The sequence below is a fragment of the Oreochromis niloticus genome, linkage group LG6 (genome assembly GCF_001858045.2).
Source record: "Oreochromis niloticus isolate F11D_XX linkage group LG6, O_niloticus_UMD_NMBU, whole genome shotgun sequence".
NCBI lineage: Eukaryota > Metazoa > Chordata > Actinopteri > Cichliformes > Cichlidae > Oreochromis > Oreochromis niloticus.
The window spans coordinates 9,838,931-9,858,833 of record NC_031971.2 but is presented as its reverse complement, the minus strand read 5'-3'; the positions used below and the strand labels follow the sequence as shown (position 1 = coordinate 9,858,833).

The window sequence follows — 19,903 nt, the reverse complement described above, 5'->3', positions numbered from 1 at the left end:
GGAATACAAGAAGAAAAGGGACAGAAAGAGAGAAAAGAGGGGGTTGGGGAAAACGTTGATGGGTGAAGCAAACAGAAACATAAAGCATACTCAGACCATACACAATACCTGAAAGACAAAACAGAGGGAGATACACAAACAAATATACATGTGTGTGTGTCAGTGAGAGAGAGTGAGAAAGCAGAGAGAGAATGTGAGTGTCTGTGTATGAGCGTTTGTCATGAAACGCAATTGAAAATGAAGGTAAGACAAAGCAACTGCACAGTTTCCAATGACAGCCATGCGTCTACCCCAGCCAAGGGAAGAGAGAGGCCCAGACATAGCTCTCACAGCCAAGGGCAGAAGTAGTAATGGACCCGATGCCATGGGTAGCCGACCCTGTCAGAGGCCACCACCAGACCCCAAGCCCTGAGACCTGCCTGACACCCAGCAGAGCCCCCACCACATGGCGAAGAAGCTCATTCCACCTCGGACCACAACCTCCAAAGGAGCAGGTCAGCAACCATGCCTAACCAAAGGCACAAAAGCACAGCATCCATCACTCGCAGCGCAAAGTGTAGTCCAGCTGGTCCGCTCAAAGACCCAGCAGTTCACTCAAGCAACAATGAAGACAAAAAAGAACAAGACAGTTTGTATGGACAGTAAACATGGTTAGGCTTCTCTTGCAGACCCACAGGTGTCTGCACTGTGCTTTGATGCCAGAGAAAGTCCTGGACAGGAGGTTAAGAGTACCAGTGACTAACAGTCAGGACTGCTGTGTGCCAGCCGCTACTGGTACGAGTGATATCCATCATACACCATGGAGGAAGAGTCTCCACTTGTCCCCACATTTTACGAAGGGGCTCACATAAATGTGCTGGAGCTCTGTGCAGCATTCTTAGCATTAGGGCATTATATGCCATATCTCTGGGGGCAGATTGTTTTAGTGAAAACAGACAGCTCTAAAGTAGTTGCACAGATCATTGTGTGGAGAAGCACGCCACACCTGGTAGAAACTCACTTGTTTTTTATTTTCCACAAAAAAGGTCTATTTGGCCTAAACAAACCTGCCAGTCACCACCCTGTTGTATGATGCTTTATGAGGGGGCTGCATCATAACGTCCCAGTCTCTGCACTAATTCCATTATCTCTAAACCACAATCTGTTCAATCCCCCTGAAAGAGGTTTGATTGTTGAATCCTGAATAACTTTTTTAGGTTAAACATGAGCAAGTCGTGTTTCTGTTAGCTGGCTTACATATACATCCATCACAAAGACATAAATGAAGGAAGGAAGTTAAGTTTTACTGTCCAGTGTGTTAAACAACTGAATATAAAACTTTTATTTCTGTCATCATTTGTATCCCATCACTCTCAACAAGAGAAGTTGACCCAGTTAGATGATGCTGTTAGATTGTCTTCCTAATGTTTTACAGTCAAATTTACATATAAAAGCTTGGATATAGCAATAACGTTGTTATCATTGTTAACATTTTCAGAAGCAATGTCCCGGCTCTGTCTACTTGCGGCTCGAACCTTGTGTATGTTTGGTAGCACATATCTGTGTGGGAAGCTGTTTTCAGTGATGAAGATTAACAAAACAGCACACAGGACTCGTCTCACTGATGAACACCTGCAGTCCATCCTGAGAATCTCTACAACGCAAGACCTCACACCAAACTTAAACAAACTTGTTGCCAAAAAAGATGCCAAGCAAAATGGCATAAGAGCAAAGAAAACTGAATGTTGTGATTTGTTGTTTTTTTAACTTTTACTGAAAAGCAGAAATTTTATTTATATTTCCAGTTTTTTTTGGCATCATGTTCATATTTTGAATTCACATCATTTTGACAGGAGATATTTTTATGAAAAGCATCATTTTTTAAGTTTATTTTTTATAAAATGGCATAATAGCAACAAAATCGCATTGTTTTAATTTGTTGTTATTTTAGCATTTACTTAAAAACACAATTTTCATTTATTTTTTCAGAGGTTTTTGGCAGCATGTTCATATTTCTAACTTGCATAATTTTGACAGGATATATTTTTATGGAGAGCAAAATATTTAAAGTTAAAGTGTATTTTTTCTAAGTTTATTAATTCTGGAATAATATTCCGTCTGTTTTTATTCATATTTATGTTTTAAAAACATTGTTTTAGTGTGTTCAATAAATGTTTATCTTATTTGGCCAGCGACCTAAAGAGTGCCTTGAGTTTGACACCCCTGCTATATGTCTACAGAAAGACATATAGGAACCAGATTGCAACTGGTTCCTATATGTTATAACACAGCGGGTGTGATTGTCCGCACCACAATTACTCTTTCAGGCCCAGTGTCCTTACAGTTTACATCTGTCCATTTTCCCAAGTCACAGGTAGAAAAGTAAATGGATTGAACACATTCCACCATTTTACATGTACTTAATGTGATCCCTCAGTGCAAGCACAACAAAAGTACACATTCGCTTTTGCTTAAGCAATTAAAAGCCACTGTAAGTCTACAGTGTATTTGAATAGCACTTATTCAACTGTATTTCAAGCAGAATAGCAATAGCAATTTTGTCATTTTATTTCAACAGTATTCAATAACTTTTACCCCAATACTACTTGGTCACTTAAATACTACATGTTGTCTTCATATTACATAATGTTCAACGAAGTCTAGATCCTGGTTACCATGAAAATTGAATGGGTCTGCAACAATTACCATCCTCCTATCTTTATCCTGGTCGCAGGGGGGCTGGGAAATAACCCTGAAGTGATAGGTTACGAGGCAGGGTACACCCTGGACAGCTCACCAGTCTATCGCATAGAAACAAACAACCATTTACACTTACATTCACAGGTAATTTAGAATCACCAGTTAACCCTAACTCTAATAACTGCATGACTTCTAACTGTGGGAGGAAACCAGAATACCCAGAGAGAAACCAGTGTAAACTAGTCAGAATGTGGATTTGAACCCAGGACCTTCTTACTGTGAAGCAACAGCACTAACCACCATGCCAACAATCTAAAAAATACAGGAAAGCTATGATATTCTGTATTTAATGCAAAAAAATTTTGTTTTTGTCCTTGACAGGTTAATCCACAATAAAGAGCAATAGCATGCACGTGGTGTGTGTGTAGCTGTCTGCCTCTTATAACTCCAGTGATTTTTTTCATGATTTAATTACGTTCATAGAAACATGAAATTATTGTGTTCAAATTACAAGTTAGACTTTTTTAATGTAACAACCACCCAATTTACTTTTTTCAGTATACCAAAAAAAGTAGAGGTGGCTGCTCGACTTGACTGAGATGGATGCCTTCCTGAAACCCCGATCCAAAGAGCGCGAGACTGAAACCCGTGCAGTGTCACAGGATTTAACATTGCTATATTATTGACTTACTTCACTTGAACATTATGTGAACAATTTAATCTAGCCTCTCTGCATATCATGTAGTTTCTACACTATATAGTTACACTTAACTTTAAAGCATGAGGCAATTGTGTTAAAAACATGCAAGATGCTTACGTAAATCCAATAGCTGGCCAATCCCTTTTTTCAGTGTAAATGCAGAAAACAGTTTTATCACCAACACCTCCACAATTTAACACAACTGCACGCAGCTGAAAGAGCCACAACGCAGAGCAGATGAAATAAAAATAAAACAGTACACAGATTAAAGTGAGAAATGAGAGAACAGCTACAGGTTGTATTTCCATGTAAACATGTTACAGATTGAATGAACAAAAAATACATCTAGGTCCTTTAACTAATATAACATAAACACACATCATGATTGTGTATCGCTCTTCCCTCAAACACAACTAAACAGGCTTGTGTTATTCTCTGCTTCTCTTGCTGTTATCCAGCTGTCATGACTTCAGGCTGACTGACTTTCGTACCGCTCAGGTAAGAATTCAAGCCGCTGCTGCCATCTACTGGCGACACTGAATTTTTAAGCTGTGTCCAGTTCAGTGAGAACTCTTGATTCTTCTTTTCTTTTGTGAACTGCAGTCGCCATGTTGTCTCAGTGTGTGAGTGATCATACTATAGAAATATAGTGCTAACTTAAATACTTTGATAATATGTAAGGACAGAAAGGTCAAAAAGATAATAGTAATATAATAATAAACATGTTTGAAAGCTTCTGTTAAAGGTGTCATTGGAGAAGAAACCAGTAGTAAGTAGCTGCTTCTTTCTGTCAGTTTTTCTTCGGGCTGATTGTTTCGTTGACACCTTGTTGGTAGATAGAGCCATTTCTTTAACTTAAACCCTCTTAGTAAAGGAAGTAATTCTGAAAACTGTTTTTGTTTGTTTTTTCTTACACTTACACTTTATTATTACTCGCCTCATGCACTCGCCCTTTTCTGGGATTTTTTTAAAGCATTACAAATATATCCAGGTAGAAAAATGGAGGGAAGATATATCTCCTTTCCACTAGTGGGCGACGACATGTTCTCTGCATCTTCTTGGGTTTTAGCAGGCAGTAGCTAAAGGAGGGTACAAAAACTAAAGGCCTGGACAGGAAATGGGAAATCTCCGTTTTGTTTTCTGCTTTTTCTGTGAGAAGATTCAGCTGTAAAAGAATCATCCAACCAACTTTATGACTAGCAGCTGTAATCCACAGCAGTCATAATCTTAGCAGCAGCTGGGTTTTAGGTGAGCATCACTCTGTTCTCTTTCAATCACATTTAAAATGTGATTTGAAACCTCTTCTTCACTCATTTTTGAATTTATTTTTATGAATCAGAAGAAACAGGACTTCCAGTCAGTCTCCAAGAAGGGAAACATCAGACAACAAACAGCAGATACAAACACAAACATCTCCTCATCTGTCCTATTTCCCTTAATCTGAACGATCATTTATTTGCCATCAGGAATCAATCTTAAGCTTTTGTTTTTCAGCTTTTTTCTGTCTCACCTACACCTACCTGTAACCTTCTTTTAAAGCCTCCACCTGAGCCCTGTATTAACTGAGTTCTTTATTCTGTTACCTGGATTCACTTATTTTAACTTCAGTACTCAGGATAAAGTGTCACAGTTGAAGGCACAGGAAAAGGATAAAGTGTGCAAAGAAGATGATGATCTCCAAAGTTAAAGTTAAAACAGCTTGAGGTAAAAGCATTGAGGATATCCTCAGGGTAGAAAGGGCATTCAACTGAACAAACCCAAAATCTCACCCAAAAATGCAGTAAAAACATTGCAGTAATGCCTGCCTGCCTTAGTTGTCTGAGGTACATTTGTACTTCAGCACTTTTGAAAAGATAACTATCGTTCCATTTGAAGTGCTTAAAGAGATAATTTTGCATACTTATGAATTTGTACATGAGGCCTACAGGCAGAAATTTAGAAGTGAATCATTCAGTATCCAATGAACGATTAGGGGTGGGCGGTATAAACGGTATACGGTAGAAACTATATAAATTTGGCCAACGGTAGAGATTTTGACTATACTGCGCTACCCCGATAGCGCATGTTGATGGTGTCATGAAGCTGCGCCTGTTTTGGTCGAAAGCATTGCAGCGGCTAAAAACAACATCATCTGCAAATTATGCTGGGCGACAGTAATAGCAAAGAGACGAAACACTTTTGGAACATGGGGAAAGCCAAAAACGGCGCTTCCTCCACTTCCATACCATTGATTCATTAATGCTGAATTCTCTGGTGGTGGTCAGAGGGCCCGGTGGCGCCAGTGTTCGGCAGCCTCGCCTCTGTCAGTGCGCCCCAGGGTGGCTGTGGCTACAATGTAGCTTGCCATCACCAGTGTGTGAATGGGTGGATGACTGGATGTGTAAAGCGCTTTGGGGTCCTTAGGGACTAGTAAAAGCGCTATACAAATACAGGCCATTTATCATTTACCATCTCGCAGCTGCTCTATTCCCATGTTGTTGCAGTATATTAATGACTAGCCTCATATGGTGGATGAATTATCTCAGTTGTTTTCCTAACTGAAGTTTGGTCCGTTTACAGCATCCTGCCATGCAATTGCATTTGTCCCTAACCACCAGAAACCCTCACGTTAACTTTTATCGAGTGGGAAAAAGTTAGCGTTCATCCTTCAGCTTCACTGTGCTAATGTTATGCTAACGTAGCTGTTTTGCTAGCGATCACGTAGCACATCATTATATACCAGGGGTCGGCAACCCGCGGCTCCGGAGCCGCATGCGGCTCTTTAGTCCTTATTTTGCGGCTCCGGGTGGTTTGGGAAAATAGAAGAAGTATTTAGCTGAAGTGCATTTTATTTGTGTTTAGTTCTTTTTTTTTAACTTGTAGTTCTAAATTGGAAGATTATTGTGATTTTGAAATATAAAAATAAAATGATATCTTATTATTTTTTTCATCGCTCAAAATAAGCGTCACACTCGCGGAAGCCGGTATACCCACCGAAACGCCGTGCATGTATCGAGACTTTCAACCCCAGATAGGCCGATTATGGATCTTCGGATCCACATTATGTCGGCAGCTGTTCTCCACCATGAACTATGTTAAAAAACAAACACCGCTCCCGCCTCACAGATGACAGCTTACAGTCCTGCGTAAAGATGAAAGCCCCGATTTGCAGACGCTGTGAGCAGAGGTTTGGGACCAGAAGTCTCATTGTAAACATATCACTGCAGACCCGACGATGTTTGCATGGACATGCTTTTCAGCATCTCTTTATTGACCACTTTTCACACGTGGTTGCTGTACGCATACAGCCGGCTGTAGCTTTTCAGCTCACAGCCCGACAACACAACAGCAGAGAGAGCACAGACTTTAAGGCGGCGAGGCGCGATTGCAGGTGCCGCTCAGGTGCGTCCGACTCCCCTGCAGCGGCACTGCAGACCACGCCCCGCCACACACATTAACAAGGTAAAACAGATATTTAGGCAGAATTTTGCAAATATCCTTTTTTTTTTAACGGCATAGTGCTTTTTTTCCAATTACTTTTTAAAAGTCAGGTCAAGGCTCCAACAGCCCAAAGGCGATATAAGGGTGGCGGCTCACAACAGTTTTTGTTTGCTACACGGATCATTTTAGTTCAGCTGGGTGTCTTTCCTTTTGTTATATTTCTTTAAGAGTTTAAAATGTGTTAATTACATAAATAAAATGTAATTTTCTCTGTAGCACTTCATGGATTACATAAGCAACACACCTTAGTTGCTCTGTGGATTCTTTTAAAAAGCAGTTAAAAACTTTTCCGTTCAAACAAGCCTTTTGTTGATCTACGTATTTTATATTCTTTACATTATTTACATTTGATCTTTTACATTGTGTATAATGTCTATTGATTGTATTGTTTATTTTAATATTTGTGTACAGCGCTTTGTGACTGCCTGTCTGTGAAAAGTGCTTAATAAATAAACTTTACTTACTTACTTTAGTTGTTCACACAAAGCACAAAGGTAAAAAACAATATATACAGTGTTATCTTCATTTTAGATTTCAAAAAGTATTTGCGGCTCCCAGTGTTTTCTTTTGCGTGGAAAATTGGCTCTTTGGGTGTTAAAGGTTGCTGACCCCTGTTATATACGAACCAATGTTCCCTCTAAGTTGCGCACGTGCGCACTGCTGGCACGGTCTCTGCGCACAGAAAATCTGCGTTGCGCACAAAAAAAAAATCTAACCTTAATTGAAATTAGAATTAAAACTTTAACAATTCTGTTTTGCAGTGTTAGTCAGTAAGTGACTGGCTGCTCCCGTATGGGATTAGAACGATGCCACCTTATCCTATAGTCCAGCCAATAATGCGATTCACATTCGTATATACGCAGCCAATCAACGTTGTTGACAGGCTATGACAGCGTCCTTATGTGCCGACACCGGTATTTTAGCTAGCAAAGCGGCGTGGCTGATGTGGAGTGAAGCCAGGTTAATGACAACGTGTACCAACGTGTAATGGTTGCAACCACTGGAGATGTGAGCAGGACAGACGGAACAATTGACGGAAAAAGTGTGGACTTTATACCAGTTTTCAAATTACGTTGATAGGCCACGTCAAACCAGAGTTATGATAAAAAATATATGCAATGTTTGGTTTTCTTCCTGAATACTGTCGTAGTTTATATTTACTGCAGTACGAAATGGTAAAAACTCCGTTTTATAAGAAAAAAGTCTGAAAGCACTCTCCGCCTGTGAGCAAAAGCAACCCCCCCCTTCCGCCCGGCCACCCGCTCCCCCTTTCCTATTCGTCCAAAAAAGTACCGTGTCGACCAATCAAAAACTTATATGGCAACGTGGCATCTAGTTGTTAAGAAACGGGGGGAAGTTTTAGGAGTGACGGCGGTGTTCTGAGATGTGAGAGATTTGAGACGTTTAGCGCAAATCTTGTGTAGTTAGTGTGTAGTTAGTGTGTAGTTAGTGTGTAGTGTAGTCAATAGTTTTGTTGTGTGTGTCAGAACAATGAGGCGACTGCTGAATGTTACAGGTGTTACAGGAGTGATACATCTCCTGTTGTCAGGCCTGCAGGTATCAGGCTGTTGTTCTCCTTTATCTCATAGTGGACAGAAATTATTTTTTAGAGTGGCACAAATAATTTGTGTGGCATCAGATTTGATGCAGAACAGCTGATTGTTCTGTAAATAGTTCGAAATTTTTATTTAAAAATGCATTGGCTGCATTACAAAAAAAGTTGCAAAAAACTTTGTTGTTTGCCAAACTGAGTTACTTTTTTGAAGAAGTAACTATATAATTAATTGCCCAGCATTGGTCATTATATACTATATTTTGCAGACAGAAAGTTACAGGACTCTCTCCTAGACCACAGACTCATACTCATAATACAAGTCCAAGCTTTATAAAAAAAGAAAGAAAAAAAAAAGAAAGAAAGTTGTGTTTTCGAAATTGGAGTTCAAGTTATTTTTACTTCCAATAGTGTTCAGAATCAGAATCAGAAAGGGTTTTATTGCCAAATGTTGAGTAGGTTTACAACATTAGGAAATTGCTGCCGTACTTAGTGCAAACATACTGTTATACAACTCTTAAATAGACATAAAAATAAGAATTAAAAATGCTAAGAGGATAGATATGTACATGAGTGCAGGTGGTGATCAGTGCCAAACATGGAATGATGCAGTGAACACAGTGTAGGATCATGTGTTAGTGGTGGGAACAGTCATATGGTTATTGTTCATGAGTCCAACAGCAGAGGGGAAGAAACTGTTCTTGTGGCGAGAGGTTCTGGTGCGAATGGACCGGAGCCTCCTGCCTGAGGGGAGCAGGTCAAACAGACTGTGTCCAGGGTGAGAAGGGTCACCACTGATCCGAGCTGCACGCCCCAGTGTCCTGGAGGTGTACAGGTCCTGCAGAGATGGGAGTTTGCAGCCAATCACCTTCTCAGCAGAGCGCACAACACGCTGCAGTCTCAGTTTGTCCCTGATAGTGGCTCCAGCGTACCACACGGTGATGGAGGAGGTGAGGATGGACTCGATGATTGCGGTGTAGAATTGCATCATCGTCCGTGCTGGCAGGTTGAATTTCTTCAGCTGCCTCAGGAAGTACATCCTCTGCTGGGCTTTCTTTATGACGGAGGTGATGGTGGGCTCCCACTTCAGGTCCTGGGTGATGGTGGTACCCAGGAAGCGGAATGAGTCCACAGAGGTGATGAGGGTGTCAGTCAGGATGATGGGGGGGAGTGGGGCTGTGTGCTTCCTGAAGTCAACAATAATCTCCACTGTCTTCTGGGCATTCAGCACCAGGTTGTTGTGGCTGCACCAGGACACCAGACGTTCAACCTCCCTTCTGTAGGCAGACTCATCCCCGTCCGAGATGAGTCCAATAACGGTGGTGTCATCTGCAAACTTGATTAGCTTGACAGACTGGTGGGTGGAGGTGCAGCAGTTGGTGTACAGGGAGAAGAGCAGAGGAGAAAGAACACAGCCCTGAGGGGAGCCAGTGCTGATGGTCCGGGAGTCCGAGACATTCTTTCCCAGCCTCACATGCTGCTTCCTGTCCGTCAGGAAGTCAGTGATCCACCGGCAGATGGGATCACTGTAGTTAACATACTACACAGGCCTATGGCTAGATTTTTTTTACACTTTCATTGTAAATGGGCTAAAACAGTTAATTAAAAGTAGTCTAACATAAATGTAAATGCTGTAATTTGATTTGATTTTAATAAACCATGTAACGTGGATGGATTAGATGCTGGCGTGACTACAGTGCACACGTCTGATGTCGCTCACAGTGGTCCAAGGGATCGTTCAGGGAGTTTGTGTGTTCGCTCAGACACATGAAAAATTAGAGGGAACATTGATACGAACTAGTCCAACTTCAGTAACCCTACAAACGTCACTGCTGTTTAGTTTTCTGTCTTCATTTATGTTGGAAGTGATAGCAGAGCTGTATGTTTTATTTTTTTCAGAAATCTCTCAGTCAGAACATGCTATGCCATGTTTAGGTAGAAGCTAGCGAGCTAACTTCCTGCTAACTTCTAACTCCATTAAATTTAATAGATTCTGTTTTCATGGATGCCTGGATGTTAAACTTAATTGTTACACCTGGTAAAGCAGCAACGCTGATCATTTTATTACAGATGAAAGAATTTAGACAGTTTTTAACTCTCAGTGATGCCGCAGTGTTCGTTTGACTTTGAGACCTGCAGGAGACGGAGTTTGGACCCAGTTTTGGATTACTCCTCAAGGCTCCTGACTATGGCAGCCGTAATGCTCCGCCAATCCATCAAACTGTGCGCCTTCATAGCTTACCAAAGTCGTACTATAACATTTTTGACAGATTTCTGTGTGCCGTGCACTACATAAAATCGATTCAAGGTCAGTAAGCACAACCAGAATTCATATATAAGGCACACTGTCGATTTTTGAGAAAATTAAAGGATTTTAAGTGCGCCTTATAGTGTGTAAAATACGTTATACAGAAGAAAAGAATATATCGCGATATATATCATTACCGCACATGCTTCAAATTATACCTAGATATGGATTTTAGGCCTATCGCCCAGCCCTATTCTGAAGTCTATCACCATCTCCTTGGTAATGAAGCATCTACCATTCCTGTTCATGTTAAAAATACCTGTAAATAAAATCAGTTCAGTGAAAATTACTATTTGTTGTAATCAATTTATTAATAACATACAACATTTAAACTAGTGCAACGCATATATGTCCATCCTTTCCCTGTTCTCCTGCGCTCTCCTCTCCTCTCCTCAGCCTCTCTTTGCTGCCTCATGTCCTCTCTGATGAGGTCTAGCTGCTCATCATTCCTGTCTCTTTTTCTCCCTGTTGTAGGTGGCCTAATGAAAGACATCTGTCCTATCACCTCATCCATGAGAGCAAACCAGGGCCAAGCAGCAGTGGGCTTCCCACTGACTCCCTCTCTTGACCCTGGATACTTGCAATCCTAAAGGCAGAGGAAATCAAAAATGACAGTAGACAAATAAAACAACACAACAACTCTTAGTAATTGCACATTTATTAACCTGTGTTCTGAATTGAATTATCTTCTTGATAACACACATACATTGTATTTTTTTTAAGTTTTCCCATTTCTTCTGGCCTGCAAAGGGGTGACTTTCCCCTGCAGGCCCATCTTCCCCAGAATTACCCTGATCACACACAAAAAATGAGAGAAGAGAGAAAGCCATGGCAACTATGTTAATCCCTAAATCCAAAAGTTTTTTACAGCAGAACACAAGAGGAATACCATCTGGACATCACATGTTCTGTACAGCATGAGGGTTAAAAAAAACTGTACTCATATGAATATGATGTGTACATTGATTTATTCTTATACCTCCATGCCACAGTGGCCAAATTCTTCAGCACACGGAGGTGATCGTTTTCTCCTCATTTTAATAAATTGAGCCGTTTGGTCCTTGTTCTCTACAACATATCACAAAAAGGTTAATTCTCAAAAATCAAAATTAACTGTAATGAAGTGGCAATACATAGAAAACCCCAGGACCCATCATAGAAGCTAGTTTACAATTATTTTAATTAAAAAAAAAAGAAACATGTCTATGCAGATGCCCAAAGCTTAACAACACAACCGCTATAAAAATTAAACTTTTGTACCACCAGATTTTCATATACTTACATTTGAAAGTGTTTTCCTCTCCTGGTTCAACCACCATCGTTATCAGTAAAAAAAAATCTCCTGTATGGCCTGCAGTGAATCCTGGGATATTGTAGGACACGAAGGATACACCCGACCCATCGTTCAAATTCGGGGAAATGAAGGATGCATTTGTCGCCACATTTGGAGGAGTCTTCGAATTTGGACAGCCTTCATCGTGTCGCTGTGACATCATTACCTCCAAATACAGCATTTGAAGCATCCTTCCCCTGAATTTGGACACAGCCATCAATTCCAGGCCAGAAACATAAAAGTAATAATAAAGTGCCTTAGACCTGCATTTTGTCTGAAGGCCACTAGATGGAGATATCTGGTTTCTGGTATCAGACAGTGGGTCATTTTGGGTCTTACTCAATACCAAAGGAAGTCTAACAGTGAAAATACTCATCTTAAGGCTTCTGAACTTCAGAGAGCAGTTACATTTTTTATTTTATTTTGTCTCTGGTAATTGAACTAACAGTCCTGTAAGAAGTTGTTTAATTTTAGATTTTGTTCATGGTAAAAATAACATTAAAGATGCTAAAAAAAAGAAAGAAAATGCTAATATCTTGTTATTATGTTTTTTCAAATAATTTCTGTCACCAGTATCTCTGAGCCTTTAAAAGATAAATGTGGTTCAGAGAGTCTTTGAAAAATCACCATGTAGCATAACATGATATTATATCTCACTCTCTCTCTCTCTCTCTCTCTCTCTCTATAGAGAGAGAGAGAGAGAGAGAGAGAGAGAGAGAGAGTATGTATATATATATCTACATGTTATACATGTTATTTTTTATCTTAATATATATATTTTTGCAACACTTGCAAATTACCAGCATTTTCTTTTACTGAGTGTTAAATAACTTGGTGCTTGTATTGTTTGTCTATTTGCTTGAATCCTAATCTCATAAATGGAAACTTCTAAGCTAAAATGGCAGAGCAGGATGATCATCACTATAACATCTATCTTCAGTAAGAACAACACAGCTGGTCTCTGCTCCACCATCGAGCCACTGCCCCATCACTAAAGAACAGTTTGTTACCATAGTGGTTAAAAGGGACCTTTTTCTGATTGGTTTGGTGGTTGGAAAATCTTCATTTTTATAGCAGAGACACCACAGCTGGAGGGTTTGTCAGTGGTTTTCACACTCTTTAAAACCTCAAACGGGTCTTAGCTGGTTTCTTTTTTCATGTTTGACAGAATACCCATAAACCACCTCACGTCTCTGCTCTCACTCTTCAAACTTTTTTAACTTTCAAATGAAAATGGAACAACAGCCTTCTGCTTTTATTTCTATTCTTGTTAAGATACAAAAATTGATAACAAACCTTTAATGTTGTGAAATATGGGTTTAAGGAATTATCAAATGACTGCATTTTGTTTTTATTTACATTACAAACAGAGTTCAGGGATTGTTTAATCTTGAAGCTTACATGTTATATTCTAGCTTTAGAGTTTCTAATCATATAATGGATCTTCAGATTATTTGTTGCTGAGGTTATCTGGATGTTTCATGCTGGGAAAAGTTTTTGACACTAAATTATCAGTGTATTATTAAAGACTATTAATAATTGTAATTATCTATTACAGAAAACAAGTTCCAGTAAAACTCTTTACATTTTGAATCCTGAAACCAGTCAATAGTTACGTGATTCACATTAATGAGTGAGCCCTCATTGTTTATTTGATCATCACTGGTGTGTGAAATGTAGAAAACTTGCATTATGTTCCAGTGAAAACCTGCAATATAACTACACAGAATACAGGGTGACATATGGATCCTTCCACTTCTGCTGTACAAGCTACACACACACACACACACACACACACACACACACACACACCTGTGGTTATTTGTTGAATTTTCACCATTTGTTTGATCGTGTTCCAACTTTCAAACTTTGGTCTTCACACGTGAAAGACAGGTAGTCAGGAAACCAAGTGAACAGATGCATCCAAGACAAATCAAAAAACACGAAACATAGAAACAGTTATATGTTTTATACATGTATTGCTTTTCTTCATCAAATTACTTTGGACCTGCAGTACACTTAATGATCACCGAGGCAGAGCCTGGAGATTCTTCATGACTGAAGTGTTTCCGTCATAAACTAAATACAGACAACAGTTTTATCAACTCTCCACAGCTTAACACAACTGCACAACTCACTGACAGCTGACAACATAACGTCAGTAAAATAAAATACTGTTGGTCAAATCAGAGTGACAACAGTAAAATAATCAACTTAACGTGTTGACTCCTCCAAACAGAAAAAAAAAGCCCGCGCTCTCAGAGAAAAAAAGAGGAAGGAAGGTTGGTAACCACCTTAATGTAACACAGCAGTCCGATTTCAGTCCACACTATCCTTCACTCTGTGCTGCATTGTAATTGAACATAGCAGGGGTTTTTTTATTTATTATTGATATTTATTATTTTTGCTTGAAAGTTGGATGACAGCCATCATGTTGTTGACAGACTTTCAACTGATGTTTCTGGGACTTATTTTGTGCATCACAGGTATGAGTGATAAATTATGTACCCCTATACTGACAGAGAAAAGTATAAAATTAATAAAATTAAATTAATTTCAGTTAATTTCTTACAGTACAGAATAAAATAAATGCTCTTGTTAGTAAAACAAAAAAAATCTGTTCGCTAATGAAAGTTTGTGTTAAAGGTGTTAATGGAGGAGAAACCAGGATCTGTGCTCTCAAAGGTTCATCAGTGGATCTGCACTGCTCACATCAACATCTGACTTCAAGCAGAAAATGGTTCACTATAGACTGGGATGGTTACAAGTATGTTCAGAGTGAGCTCTCTGTGGATGGACAACGTGTAACGTACAACATGTCTAAAGAGAAAAACCCAACTTTAACCATCAATGATCTAAGAGAGAGTGATGCAAACACTTACTGCTGTATGAAGACTACAGACAGTCCAGGACGCTGCTGGCTCAACAGAATTACTCTTCAAGTTGTTGCAGGTACAGTGACTTTTACTCATGAATTACTTTTCCAAATGACATCATTGTATAAGTTGTTCTCCATCATCCTCTCAGAGCTGCAGGTAAAGGTGATTCCTGCCACAGAGGGACAGACAGTAACACTGATGTGCAGCGGCAGCTGTCCTCTGACTGAAAAGCCTGCAGCCTACATCTGGTACAAGAACAGAGAGTTTCTCTATGAGGACTGGTCTCCCTGGTACCAAGAGCTGCTCAGCAGTGAGGAAGCAGTCACATACTCCTGTGCTGTCAAAGGCTACGAGGATCTCAGAGCCCCTGAAGTCTCTGTGGGTGAGTCATGATGTTTATTGTGGTACAAAACAAACACAATGGGTCATACGGTGAATAATTTCAATCAATATCTTTTCTTTGTTTCAGGTTCCATCACAGAGACCTGCTTCAGTGTGACCTATGCTAAAGGGAGAATGTGTTCTTACAATCAGACATTAGTAGATGAGCCGTGCTCCATCACATATCCCAGAGGTGAAGTTTCCAGAAAAACTGTCTGTTGTGAAAAAAACCTCTTAAATTTTTTTAATTACTGTCTCTATTGATTTCTAACAAAATAAATAAAAACATAATAAGGAGATTGTTATATGTCATCGCGACTTATAGAAAATATATTTATTATCTCTTTAAAGAGGTTCACATATTGAGGACTCCAGGGGAAAAAGCGGAGCCTGTCACACTGACCTGTAACACCAGCTGTGCACTGACTGATCCTCAAACTGTCTACATGTGGTACAGAAATAGACAAAGTTATAGAGAGAATCAACATTTAATTGCTGAATATCAGCTTAATTTTTGGAACTCTCGGGAAGCAAACATCTTTTGTGCAGTTAAAAGCAACACGTATCTTCAGTCTGCAGAAGTCTGTGAGTAATACTGAACTATCTTTATTTTGTCCGTTATTATAATCATAAAGGTCATTCAAACAACTTGAAATCTTCCATCTATATTTCAGGTGTTCAGGATAAAAACTGCTGGAGAGTGAATTATGTCAGCAGGAGAATCTGTGCTCTGGAAGGATCTTCAGTCAACATCACAAGTGAATACTCACATCCTGATAACATGAAGCCAGAGTTTAAATGTTGGAGTAAAAAATGGAGAAAAGATGAAGTGGAAGTTGAAGAGCTGATTGAGGCTGCAGGTCGTGTGGAGTATCAGGACAACATGAAGAACCAACACATCCTGACCATCAACAACCTGAAGAAGAATGACTCAGGAGGATACACATTCAGATCCAACAAAGATCATGAAGGATGGACACAGTCTGATCTGCCTGGAGTCTTTTTGATTGTCACAGGTAAATCTAAACTTCTTACTCCGCAGACTTTACTCATTAATGTCTGAACAGGAGCAGAGGTGGAAGAAATATTCAGATCCTTTACTTCATTTTAAACAGCATTACCACTATGTGAAAATACTCCACACAAATTCCTGCATTTCAGGCTTTGAAGGTTTTGGGGGGAGTCCTTAGAAATTGTTTAAATCTAAATGGAAATTAATTCTAATTAATTAATTAGTTAATTCTAACTCAAAGATACACAAAAAGAGAAACAAAAATGATTATCTTCACAGTGTTTTATTCACATAAAATGCATAAATATTTAGTAAATTAACATTTTATATCTGTGACGTTTTTTTTACTTAGGTCATTCTAACTATTGTATACTGTTGGGTATTTTGGCCTGCACTGCAATATAACTTGAATATTTCAAATTATCAAAAAGAAACGATTCAAAATGACAAAAACTGTGGAAAAACCTCTTATCTGTAAAAGTACTTATAGTGTCAGACATAAGTTGTGGACTTAAAAGTTTTCTTTTTTAAGATGATTTAGATTGAAGTTACACAAAACTGAAAGTACAAATATGTTGAATTTGTAGTGAAATACACTTCTTTAATAAATACATTTCTTCACTGAACAGGAGGACTAAAGCACCCGTTTGTAGTAAAGCTTTAGTCAAAGTCCATGTTCAGTGTGTGAGTCACAGAGGAGATTTACTCTGAGATTAAATGTTTTTGATCAGTGCTGGTATCGTTACTCAAAAAAAGAATATATGGCACATTACTTCTTTAATGTAATGCAGTATATCACGCAATTACTCACCAAAGAAAGGAATTTGTTACACTGCATTGCTTTCTCGTTACTCTGTAAATTAAAACTGAAAAACATCGTCAATTATCTGTCTTGATGCATGCTCAATCATCCAGGTGAGTAAATCCCAAAAGGTTGCTTCTGTTCATCTGGATGTAGCGTTTTCATGGGAGAAATGTTGGTCTTTGATCAGTAGTTGTTGATCAATGGTCATGAGAATTTGCATATTAATGATCAAGGAACTGACCTAGTTTCAGTCATTATGCAAATTTGCTGTTTATAATGTTGGGGAAACCTGCAGTCAGCTGAGACTGAAGAAGTCACTTGGAGTGATGAAACGTTTCTCCCACTGAAAACGCTTCATCCTGATGAACAGAATCAACCTTTTGGCTTTGTCCATTATTTATTGGTTAACAGTATAAACCCCGGGTTAAAGTCCCACACGCCAACACAAATCCCTATTCTAATGAAGACACATATGATCTTTCTCATAACTATTTAGGTTTAAGGTTCAAGGAAGAACATTATATATATAATATATACATTAGGTGAATGTGCAGGAGTAGCATGTATGCAGCAAGCAGGTGAATTCTGTACATAAAGTGAATTAAATAAGAATAGACAGTCTGACTAAAGAAACTTTAAAGTGATCCCGAGTAGAAACAGAGGCTGCAGCCTGTCTGCTCATCACTGCCTTTGTTACCTGTTGAAGTTCAGGCTGCTGGGCTGGGGTCAGCATTCACTCAGCTTTATCATCAATCTGGGTTGCTGACTAGCTTTGCATTAGCATGCTCTCTGTGCAGATGTTTGCAGACCCAAAGTTGTGTTAGCAACATAACGCAGTTGTTTTTTTGTTCTGGATGAAGTTTCCACTTTATCATCGTGCTCTTGTCTTTACGTGCAATAAAGATAAAAGTAATGTGTTTGCTGAAATCCGGAGAAGCTGTAAACCGCTTTACCTTTTTCCTAATCCTGCACACAAACTAGAATCAGCTGACTGTAGCAGGAAGGAAAAGGTTGTTTGTTTGAAATTTTTCGTCTTTCCCTCCACCCGGTGTGCAGATGACAGGAAAAGTAATGACATAATTGTAACTGTAATGTGATTAGTGAATTTAGTACGGTGACACATTACACTACTGAGTTACTCAAAGATGTTTTGTGTTTACAACAATACATTAAACACAACCCTGCCAATGTTCCTCTTTCAGAGCTGAGAGTGAAGATGAGTCCTTCTGCAGTGGTGACAGATGGTCAGAGAGTCACACTGACCTGCAGTACCAGCTGTCCTCTGACTGACAACACAAACTACATTTGGTACTTGAACAGTCGACCTCTGACCCCGAGAGAGAACCACAACAAACATCTGATCCTAGACCCAGTCAGCAGGGAGGATGCAGGAAGCTACTCCTGTGCTGTGAAAACCAACAAAGATATCAGCTCTGCTCCAAAGACTCTCACTGTCCAAAGTATCACAGGAACATGGACACCAGCAGCTGCAGGAGTTTCTGCTGCTCTGCTGCTTTTAATACTTCTCAGTGTCTTCTGGTGTGTTAGGTAAGCAACAACTGGTTCGGTTCAAAGCTATACATTCAGTCTTTGCGCTGAAATCACTTATTTTCCTGTTAATTGATTTTAACCAGGAAACAGAGAACTTCTGCTCAGTCTCCAACAACTGAAAGCTCTGACCAAATTGAACAGGTAGAGATTAGAGTTTGTGGATTATCTTATCTTTCCAGTGGTCATTTCATTTTTCCCAACATACAGTAAAAGGAGTCAAGTTTAAAGTGCAGAATAAATTAATGCTGTTTGTCTCCATCAGCTCAGCCTTGGTCCTGTTAATGACATCTCAACACAACCAAAGGAGGAGGATGAAGTCCACTACAGCAGAGTCAACTTTAAAAATAAACATGTGGTTCGTCTTTGTTCCACCGTACAGTCAGATCAGCCCAGAGAACAGGAGTGTTCTCATTATGCTGCTGTCAGATTCACCTCTGCCGGAGCATCTGGTGTCACTCCAGCAGACACAGACTCACAGACTTACTCTACTGTAAAACTTTGAGAGAGATACTGTGTATTGGATATGTGTGCCACATATCCAGTGGTGGCTGATGATGAAACAAGTCCTCAGCAAGGAACAAGTGCCATTTAATGAATGCAGCACATAAACCTACATAACTGAATGCAGCAGGGTGTTACGTGTGTGTTTATCAGTTCGCCATCTTAACTATCTCTGGACGTCATTTTCCTTCTCTCTTTTTTGACACCACCCTCTACTGGTGCAGTTTGGTATCTAACATTACAGGACACAGCACAGTTGTTGACAGCTGTTACAATGAATGATTTATTGTGGGATGCCCTTATTTCATAACCGTGTTAACCCTAAAAAAATATTTCCAATACAGTGACTCAGTATCTTGAACTGAGTTTGAGCAGTTTCATCATAACAATGTCAGCTGTAGATGTCTGAATGCACTGATCTGATTGTCTGATTAAATATTAAATACCTAATAAATTGGCTGGTGAGTGTTCCAGTGCTGTTGTGATGTATTATACAGTAGTTGGTGCTACGTTCTCATTTTGTATGTTTTTGCATCGTCTGTTTTCTGATGTATGTAGCTTCACATGTGTCACAGTCCTGGGTCAGTCACCCAGTGTTTTGACTTTTGTATTATTATTGATCTTTGTTTTCATCATGGTTTTGACTGCTAGTATTTTGGTTTCTGTTTTGTACTTTGAGCTCTCCAGTTTTTCTTGCTTTACGATTTCTAGTTCTTGGGTTT

At 39.4% G+C, this 19,903-nt stretch overlaps 1 protein-coding gene and 1 long non-coding RNA gene across 2 annotated transcripts in view; both read left to right on the top strand.

Annotated features, from left to right (window-relative positions):
- LOC102080661 (uncharacterized) overlaps nt 1–19,903 on the top strand; it is a 125,730-nt gene that overhangs the window by 93,184 nt on the left and 12,643 nt on the right. The gene's annotated exons all lie outside the window — the stretch shown is intronic.
- LOC102080719 (sialoadhesin-like) lies at nt 14,482–19,050 on the top strand. The gene is made up of 6 exons (XM_025907710.1): nt 14,482–14,538; nt 14,699–15,004; nt 15,080–15,313; nt 15,987–16,328; nt 18,332–18,821; nt 18,943–19,050. The coding sequence occupies exons 1-5, from the start codon at nt 14,484–14,486 to the stop codon at nt 18,679–18,681; spliced, it is 1,287 nt and encodes a 428-aa protein (XP_025763495.1). The 5' UTR covers nt 14,482–14,483; the 3' UTR covers nt 18,682–18,821; nt 18,943–19,050.